The 9,594-nt window shown below is 58.4% G+C and overlaps 1 protein-coding gene across 3 annotated transcripts; it reads left to right on the top strand.

Moving 5' to 3' along the window:
* The first annotated feature begins 52 nt into the window (after positions 1-52).
* On the top strand, positions 53-9,192 carry ELMO3 (engulfment and cell motility 3). 3 transcript variants are annotated; one of them, XM_082062677.1, is made up of 20 exons: positions 55-244; positions 316-356; positions 475-547; positions 623-718; positions 1,129-1,298; positions 2,149-2,248; positions 2,353-2,504; positions 3,360-3,438; positions 4,087-4,137; positions 4,497-4,619; positions 4,789-4,920; positions 5,194-5,298; positions 5,812-5,920; positions 6,143-6,279; positions 6,373-6,536; positions 6,642-6,754; positions 7,376-7,480; positions 7,630-7,712; positions 7,930-8,010; positions 8,192-9,192. In XM_082062677.1, exons 1-20 carry the CDS (start codon positions 167-169, stop codon positions 8,402-8,404), a joined length of 2,205 nt encoding a protein of 734 aa, XP_081918803.1. In that variant the 5' UTR covers positions 55-166; the 3' UTR covers positions 8,405-9,192. The 3 variants fall into 3 exon arrangements, with proteins under 3 accessions (XP_081918805.1, XP_081918803.1, XP_081918804.1); XM_082062678.1 differs by having other exon boundaries at positions 57-244; positions 623-673; XM_082062679.1 differs by lacking the exon at positions 7,376-7,480 and having other exon boundaries at positions 53-244.
* Positions 9,193-9,594: the final 402 nt, after the last annotated feature.

The following is a 9,594-nucleotide window of genomic DNA, read 5'->3' as shown; positions in this document are numbered from 1 at the left end:
GGGCTGGGTCCGGCACTGCCATTGAGTCCGGTGGCGGTGGCAGCGGCTGGGCCCTGGGGCCGGCGGCAGGGCCCCCCGGGAGGCGGGGAAGCGGCGGCAGCGACCCGGAACTGCGGCGGGGCAGGGAGCCGTGCTAAGCGGCGGTGACGGTGCCGTCGCGGGAGCCATGCCGCCGCCCAAGGACGTGGTGAAGATTGCCATCCAGATGGTGGGAGCCATCCCGCAGCTCATCGAGCTCCACCAGGTACCACCCGGCACCCCCAAACCCCTCCCCGCACCCCTCGCCGCAGCTCATGGCCGCTCTCTCGCTCGCAGACCAAGCCGCTCACCTCGGTGCTCAAGGACGTCTGCGATGCGTGAGTACCGCACCCGTTGCCCACCTCCTGTTTGTGACAGCCCATGACTGGGCCACTGCTGGCCTGGTGGTGACCAGCACTAGCCATACGGCGCTGTGACCAGTCCCTGTCGCCGCAGGTGGAGCCTGCCCAACGCCGAGCGCTACGCCCTGCAGTACGCGGATGGGCGGCAGACCTACATCACCGAGTCGGTGAGACGCCCCCCGAGCTCTCCCCAGCCCCCCGGCACAGTGCTCCCCAGCTGAGCAGTTCCTTTCTCCTTACAGAACCGCAGGGAGATTAAGAATGGGAGCATTTTACGGCTGACCACCTCTCCGGTACATCCCTCTGTGTCCCCGTCTCCTCCTCTGCCGCATGCTCTGGTGGGATGTCCCCCTGTGACGGGCGATGTGGTGCTCCGAGCCCTCTGCCGCTGCCTTCCTCAGCCACTTCTGGCTCCTGACGGCTCCTCTGGCCTCAGACCCAGCAGACTTGTCTCAGCCTTCATTCTCCCTCAGCACAGCTTGGGGGAGTTTGAAGAGAAACTAAATCATCTTTGGACACATGGGCCAACTCATCAAGTGTTCTGAGCGTTGTTCCAGCTTCACCTCCTCCCTCAGTTCCTCCTGCTCTCGGCTCTGGTGGCTCTGTCTCTCAGTCCAGCTCCTCACTGGGGCTGCTCTAGCCTGAGCCTCCTTCCAAAACTTGTGCTTAAGCTCTTCCAGCCTCTACTTCCAAGCTTTTTGCTGTCTTTCGATGAGCTGCTTTCACTTCAATCTTTCCTTCCTGGTAGGATCAAGAAGCAGAGAGGTTGTACAGTGGGATCCAGAGCAACAACTCGGATGTGAAGACTGACTCACTGAAGAAGCTTGCAAGCCTCTCCCAAGACGTTACCTTTGCTCAGGAATTCATCAACAGGAACGGCTTGAAACAAATCTTCTATATTGTGGAAGAAGGGAATGCGTGAGTATCAGGAGAGGACTTTCCTTGTGATTCTTGACTTTTCTTCTCCCTTGCTAATGCTGCATGAGCTCTAAGCTGGGTGTTGGAGTGGACTCTGTTCGTGTTCCTGGCGTGTTGATCCCTGTGCTGCACTGGCAGCAGGACGCATGGCTCTGCATGTTCCTTACCCGCAGGTACATGTCCCCACAGGCTGGCAGCTGGGGAAGGTCCCCAGGGCTCTGTGCTCCTGACTGCTCACAAGCGCGCCCAGACTTGAACCTCGCAGCCCTTTGCTGGCTGGGTCATCTGCTGCCCCATGGGTCTTGCTGCCAGGAAACCTCCTGTGGTGATGCCAGCCTCTGCTGCTGCTTGTTCCTGCCTCCCCAAATAACCCATCTGCCCTGCAGTGTTAGCTGTGAGAGATCTGCAGGCATCTTAAGAAAACCCGGGTGGCCAAATACTAGCACCTGCTTGACTCTGTCAGGATGTGATTGTGCATCTCCTCCAAACTCCTGCCTCACAGAGGATGTGGAGCCTAAAACCAGGCAGCGCAGCACAGTTTCTTGGAAGTAGGAGGAGGGATTTGGGGTGGCTTTGCTTTTCTGAGGGCTTGTCTGCAGTGATCTTTGTACCGTAGTAACACAGCTTTCCAGATACTGTTGAACTTCCCCTGCCTCAGCTTCCTGGGATGACTAAGCGAGGGTCCAATTTCTTACCCAACACTTTCTCTTTCCTTTCTTCTCCTGCTCACTGTTCTCTGATTCTCTGTTTCTAACTTACCCACCAATATGCACCTGTACCCCCATCTTCTGGTGGCAACTGTGGGGTATCTGGACCCATCCTCACTGTGTTTGCCCATCTGTTCCCCCAGGACAGGGGAAATGCTTGCTCACACCCTGAAGGCCTTCATGGAGCTGATGGAGCATGATTTTGTTTCCTGGGAGACTCTCAGCGCAGCCTTCATCAGGAAGGTAAGTGCCTCCTGCAGGCTCCACAGCCTGTGCTCTTGGGAGTCCTTGTTGTCCTCATCACCCAGGCTCGGCCTCCTGTCAACAGATGGTTTTGTGTCTCGTAGATAGTGAGTTACGTGAATATGAACGCAGTGGATGCATCTGTCCAGCAGCTCTCCTTGTCTATCTTGGAGAACATGGTGCCCACCAGTCGCCTCCTCTTTGAGCTAGTGAAAAAAGAAGTGACACTGGATCGTCTGCTTACCCACCTGCAGGTGTAAGTGGGGAGCCCAGAGCACCATTCACCCCATCCCAAGGCTGGAAGGGATTTCTCTGGGTTTTGCTGACTACACCCTCAGACACATGGTGCGAATTTTGGGGCTGGGACAGGAGTTGGACTCTATCATCCTTGTGGGTCCCTTCCAACTCAGGACATTCTATGATTTTATGACTATCCCTGGCACAACACTGTGCTGTCCCTTCCTAAATAACTTGTGGGAGATCAGCCTGTCTTGTCCCCGATGCCAGGAGTTGGAAACCACTCCATCTCCAGGTCAGATTCCTTCATGGATTCATTCATGCCAGCTTCATCCAGATATTTTGGTTCTCTAGCTGACCAGCACTTTTTCTGGCAGTAGCCATTCCTTCCCATTCCCCAGTGTATTTAAGAGCCATAGTCTGTTCCCTGCAACTTGGGGTGGTGGTATTGTACTGACCAAACAGAGTTTGTTAAGTTCCTCAGCTAAGGTGGGTTCTTCATTCCCTCTTCTTCCTCATACCTCTGCATTTCTTGAGTTTGGGGGTTTTCTTCCTTAGAAAATGGAGAGGCTTGTGCCCAGGGCTCCTGCCAGACAGGAGGCTGCTGCTCACCCTACGTTGTCCTCTGGCTCCAAAATGCTGCACCCAGGGGTGTGTGCAGAGCAATATCTGATTCATTCCTGGGTGCTTTGTGGTCACAGTTGCAGGGAGCACCCACCCTTGGCGCCGCTGGCAGCAGCTGTTCACTCCTGGCTCTGGCCTCTCTGGGTTCCCCAGCTCCATGCAGTGAAGCAGGGAGAGGAGTCTGCTTGGGGGGGCAAGACCATCCTCAGAACTGGGGACTGTGCCCATCTCACTCCTCCTCCTTCTGCAGGACAAATGCCCAGCTGCAGCTGAAGGCGATGGCCCTGCTCATTGCGCTGCTGCTGGCTGCCACCGACGCGGAGCGGCGGGTAAGGGGCCGCTTGCTGTCCACGGGCAGGGTGACGGCAGGGTGGTGGCATTGCAGATCCGAGCACCGTGGTGTCCCTGTCACAGAGATGCTCTGCTGTCTCACACCCTTTGGAGTAGTTTTGGGGGGATGCAAGATCTCAAAGGACAGGAGAAGTGTCACGGCTGGTGGTGGCACAGTAACCAAGATGGCCCAGCCCCAGTGCCTGGCACGTCTGGGCCATCATGGCTGGAGCCCAATGATGGGGTCTTGGGCAGCTGTGTCCTCCACAGTAGCGTTTGTGCTGTCTGGGTGGTGGGGCTGTGAGAAGTGGCTGCAGATGTTTCAAGTCAGTGTCCTCACTCTGACTCTTCTCCTTGACTGACACAACCTGTCCTGGCAGTCTGGTGGGGCAGGATCTTGTCTGAGCCCCTTTGGGGTGGGCTGGTCCTGGCTGCCAGGGCAGTGGAAGCTGGGGACAGGTCTCCAGCTCGTCGGTGTCAGAAGTGACTGGTGGTTCCAGACTGCTGGTTCCTTTCTGTCCCCACTCTGCCTGTGGCCCAAAGCCAGGCATAGCGGGGCAGCGGGTCTGCAGAGAGAACACTGGCTTTTTCTGGGAAATGGTGGTGTGCTGAGCTGGGGAATGTCTCACAGCCTCCCCCCTTCCTAGGACATGATGGACTACCTGAGGGAGAAGAACATCAGGCAGTTTATCCACAAGGTGAGGAGCTAGGGTTGTGCAATGGTCTGCTCTGCGCTTCATCCTCTGTCCTTCCTCCCCAGCCCCTGTCCCCTCAGCCCTTGGTGACCGTGCTTGGCCGCACTGCCTGTGTGCCCCACACCCCTTTCTTGATGCCTCCAGTGGGTGCTGCTGCTCTGGCACCCCTGTGCCCAGGGTTGCTCCCCTGGCTGCCTGCGGTTCAGCGCACCCAGCACTCGCCCAGCCTCGAGGGGAGCTGCTGGCTTCCTAAAGCCGCTTCAAGCAGCAGGACCTGCCCGGCTTTGGCTGCTTCGCCCTGGGCTTGGAGGAACCAGGAACAGCAGCCTGGGGGGAACCTGCTCACTCACGGTCTCCTGTAGAACATCATCCACAGCTCTGAGCCACTGGGGGATGAGATGGCCCATTACCTGTACGTGCTGCAGTCTGTCAGCCTCAACCTGTGCGAGCGCCGCATGAGGAGCTCCATGGATCCCTACTCACAGGTTAGAGTGCTCTCCTGACAAGCCTGGCCCTGCTCTCTTCCACCTCTGGGTGTAGAGGCAGGTGAAGGTTTGCCTTTGAGTGAACATTTGATTTAATTGTTGGTTTGTACTGGGAGAACCTGCTTGTGTGGGGCTCATCAGCATCCCTTCTTCTCTGCTTTCCCTCCAGGAGCAGCGGGAGCTCCTCCATTCTCTGCGCCAAACCGCCTTTGAGTCGGAGGGTGAGGTCCCTGCCAGCAACTTCAGCACCGAGCGCCGGCGATCCCTGTGCGCCAAGGAGTTCCGCAAGCTGGGCTTCACGGTGCGTCCTCTCTCCATCCCCTCCCCAGTCCCACGCTGCTTCTGTCACCAGCCTCAGCAGCACCTTCTGGTGGCTCCCCTAAGCCTGGTGTCCTTTTGATGTGATGGGCCACCGGGCAGAACCTCCCTTCTGCTCCCTCAGCACCGCTAAGCAGTGGGTGCTGTGGAGCTGCTGGGACTCAGAAGGCAAAAACCCCATGGGTGAGTCAGGAGGACTGTGCTGCTCGGAGAAGAAAGGAGCAGTTGCTGAATTGCATCCTTTGTGTCCTCCTAGAACAACAGCAACCCAGCAGAGGACTTCCGCCGTGCCCCGCCGGGACTCCTTGCCCTCGACAACATGGTGTATTTCGCCAGGCACACCCCCAGCGCCTACAGCAGGGTGCGTGCCCCCTCCCAGAGATGTGCTGGTGGATCTCCACCTTCTTTTCCTTTCCTTGTGACCTGTGCTTGGCCAAACTCACCTTTTGGGCAGGTGTCCTACTGTTGCACTGTTTCAGATGGAGCAAAGTCCTTCCTGGGGGTAGGAGCAGCCATTTGAGGCTGGTGGCACTGAAGGGTCCCCATAATTTTTAGTATTTTGCCCACAGCTTGGTTTCTAGGGTTGAGCAGATCTGGGCAGATCAGGAAAATTTGGGCAAAACCAGCCAGTGGCTGCAGAGCATGAGCCACGCTCCCCGTGCCGTGCCTGGGATCAGCTCCCGCACTGAGGCAGGGGAAGGATGCTGGGGCTGCTTTCTGGTGAAAGCTGACTCCTTCTGTGAGGGATGGCTTAACCTGGGGGAACACCTCGAGTAGGACGTTCAAGAGGAGTGTGACACATCTGAGCCCCACCATTTGCACATACTTTGCGTCCACGGCCCATGTAACATGATGCACTGGCCCTCTCCTCCAGTTTGTCCTCGAGAACAGCAGCCGGGAAGACAAACACGAATGTCCCTTTGCTCGAAGCAGCATCCAGCTCACCCTGATCCTCTGCGAGATCCTGCACATCGGAGAGCCGTGTATGTCTGTGCTCCAGCTTCTCCCTCTCCCTGCCCTGCTGCCTGCTGGCTGGCAGGAGCTGGGGACAAGCTGCCAGGGCTGCGGCTGTGACGCCACCAGGCTCTGGCATGGCCGACAGCAGGGGAAGGGAGGGAGGGCTGGGAAATGTCCTGGTTCTCCTGGACACTGAAACCCTCTGGAAAAAACGGGGAGTCTGGCATCATCTGTCCTTCTCACTGCAGGCTCGGAGACGGCTCAGGCCTTTTACCCTATGTTCTTCGGGCAGGATCATTTCTTTGAAGAGCTCTTCTGCATCTGCATCCAGCTGGTGAACAAGACCTGGAAGGAGATGCGTGCTACCCAGGAGGACTTTGACAAGGTGCGAGGGGATGCTCGACCAGTGGGCTGTGCACAAATTCAAGGGCTCTGGGGAATGTCACCAAGAGTGGGGGTGACGTCCTGTGCCCTGCAGGTGCTGCAGGTGGTGCGGGAGCAGATCACAAGGACCCTGTCCCTCAAGCCCACCTCCCTGGAGCTATTCAAGATCCGGGTGAACACGCTGAACTACAGTGAGATCCTGAAGCTGCGGCAGACAGAGCGGCTGCACCAGGAGGAGACACTGGCTGTACCTGTGCTGTGAGTGGGCTCTGGGGCTGTAGCAGGGGATACTGTGGGGCTGGGGGAGGTCGGCGAGCACCCACTGAAGTGGTTGAGCTCCTCTTCTGCTGGCTCTCACCCCAGGGAGCTGCGCGAGAGGCTGAAGCCGGAACTCCTGGAGCTGATCCGCCAGCAGCGCCTGCTGCACCTCTGCGAGGGCACCTTGTTCCGCAAGATCAGCAGCCGCCGCAGGCAGGGTGAGTGCCCGGTAGGGTCGCAGAGCCTTGTCCCCATAGAATCACAGACTGCATGGGCTTGGAAGGGACCTCTGGAGATCATCTAGTCTAACCCCCTGCTAAAGCAGGTTCACCAGAGCAGATCACACAGGATCGTGTCCAGGTGGGTTTTGAATGTCTTCAGAGAAGGAGACTCCACACCCTCTCTGGGCAGCCTGTCTCAGGGTTCTGGCGCCTTAAAGTAAATAAGTTTCTCCTCATGTTTAGACAGAACCTCATGTGTTTCAGTCTGTGCCCATTGCCCCTCATCCTATCGTTGGGCAACACTGAAAAGAGTCTGGTCCACCTTCTTGACACCTACACTTGAGATATTTATCAGCGTTGATAAGATCTGCTCTCAGCCTGCTCTTGTCCAGGCTGAGCAGACCCAGCTCCCTCAGCCCTTCCTTGTAAGAAAGATGTCCCCTCCACTAGAGAAGTCACAATGAGATTGTGAGGAGTAGCATTTTTGGCTGGTGTGGGCTCCCGCATGGGGTGGGAGCAAGTGGGGTGTGTGCTGGTGTGGGGGCAGCTCCATCCACCCAGGGAATGGGACATCAGCAGGGCAATGCTGATCACCTCCCGCTGGCCCTTCTGCCGCAGACAAGCTCTGGTACTGCCGCCTGTCACCCAACCACAAGGTGCTGCACTACGGTGATGTGGAGGAGGGGGTGCACTCTGCCCCCATCGAGAGCCTGCTGGAAAAAAGTAGGTGATGGGGAGAAAGAAGAGGGATGGGAAGGAGCAGGAAATGCTCTGCCCAAGTGGCAGGTGGCTGTGAGCTCGGGCTCTGAGTGCCAGGGACCTGGGGGAGAGGAGAAGAGAGCGGGTGCTCATGGCTCCTTGACTTGCGCCAGTTCCCGTGGTGGACATGAAGATGCTGCTGGTGGGAAAGGAGTGTCCACACACCAAGGAGAAGAGCTCCGGGAAGCAGAACAAGGTCAGCACCTCCCACCCCACTCTGCACAGCTGGTGGTGGTTTGTGGTGGTGGGTGGTGGTTTCATGGACTGTGGCAGGTTTTTGATGTGGTTTGAGACTGGAGACCTCTTGGGTCTTGTGGGGCGCAGAGACGGAGCAGGCAGCTCCTGCTTGGAAACCTGCCAGGCTGGGAAGAGCCTGGCTGAGCAGCCAGCTGCCCGCTGTGCTGTCCCTGCAGGACGTCCTGGAGCTGGCCTTCTCCCTCGTGTACGATGTGGAGGAATACTGCCTCAACTTCGTTGCCCCCACCCGCTATGAGGTGAGCCCTGAGGACTGACTGGGGAGGCACGTGGTGGCCGAGTGTCCTGGCCAGGGGACATCAGGCAGGGGAGGGAGTCATGTGTGTGTATGTCCCCGTGGTGGGAGCCACAGCGTGAGACAGGGGGGCTCTCAGTCTGCCCAGCGCTGGTGGCTGAGATGCCTGTGTTCTGTCTCCCCAGTTCTGCCTCTGGACGGATGGGCTGAACGTGCTCCTGGGCAAGGAGATGACAAGCGAGCGAATGCAGACAGACCTTGATGTTCTGCTGTCCATGGAGCTCAAGCTGCGGCTCCTGGACCTGGAGAACATCAGCATCCCCGACACCCCCCCTCCCATCCCAAAGCCCCCCAGCAATTTGAACTTCTGCTACGACTTCAGCCACGCAGAGCAGTGAGTTCCTCCCTGTGCCCTGTCCCCCCGCCAAAATCAAACCCCTTCCTCCACGCTCTGTCCTCCATCTCCTGCCCAAAGGGATGAGCTCAGGCGCTGCCTGTGCCTTGCACAACCTGGGGCGAGCTGCCACCCCTGCCCATATCCTGCCCTCCTGCGGGAGCCTGGGGATGATCCACAGAGCTTTCGGCTCCTCTGTGAGGGGGGTGACCCCTCCGTGGTGGTGCTGCCACCCCCTGCAGCCAGGCTTTGGGCAGGGAGGGCAAGAATGGGGGCAGGAATAAAGGTGTAGGGAGCACTACACAGGTACGAATCTGCACTGCCCGACTCTCCCTGCCAGCGTAGGGAATCCTTTCTGGACAAGAAGGGGTTTAGAAAAAGGATGAAATACCCTTTCTGCTCAGTTTGGTGAGCAGACAGCATCTCTAGAGCACATTGTGCCAGCCCAGCCAGGCCTCTTCTGCACTGAAAGGTTTTTGTGCTGAGCCCTGTGCTCCCCCCGTGTGCCCCCGCTTTGGGAACTGGGGTGTTTAGGGTACAAGCCGCCTCTCCCAGCACCGTTTCAGCTGGGCAGGGGCTGGTTGTGCCAGTCCTGGTGCCTTCCCCCGTCCCAGGCGGGTACTTGCACACTTCAAGCCCTGCTGCTGCACTACTGCACCACAAGCTACCTCCTGCCCGGCCCCCACCCGCTGCCCCACACCCCCTCGTGCCAACAGCTTCTCCTTGGGGGGCTGCAGTAAAATCTGCAGCTGCAGGTCGCCAGGGCTCCAACCGTGCCTCTGCCTCCCACCCACTGGGACAATAAACACTTGTGGGGAACTCGGGGCTGTCTCCTTTCCAAAGGTTTGGGGAAGGGGCCAATGTGAGTGGGAGCTTCAGCACAGAGTGCGAAGGAGCTGGGAGAGCCAGCAGGAAGGTTTAGTTCCTGCCGCTGGCAGGTGTGAAGTCAAGTCCCCTCCGAGGACGGCGGCTGTGGGGCTGCAGCTCAGGCTGTTTCCAGCCTGGGAAGGGTTCAGAGCGCTGCTCGTGGCCCCCGTGGCAGGCTGGACCGGCTCAGCTCCTGCAAGTGGGCCAGTGCCTCTTGGGCTTGGAGCTTGGAGAGCAGTGTCCTGGCCAGACAAAGGCTGTGACACAGAGAGATGAGGCTGGGACAGGTGGTTGCTGTGGGGCTGCTGCCATACAGGGCCAGGCTCT

Source organism: Streptopelia decaocto (genome assembly GCF_964273445.1).
Source record: "Streptopelia decaocto genome assembly, chromosome: 11".
Taxonomy (NCBI): domain Eukaryota; kingdom Metazoa; phylum Chordata; class Aves; order Columbiformes; family Columbidae; genus Streptopelia; species Streptopelia decaocto.
Note: the sequence above shows the minus strand (reverse complement) of the source record. Positions and strands in the feature narration are given on the sequence as shown.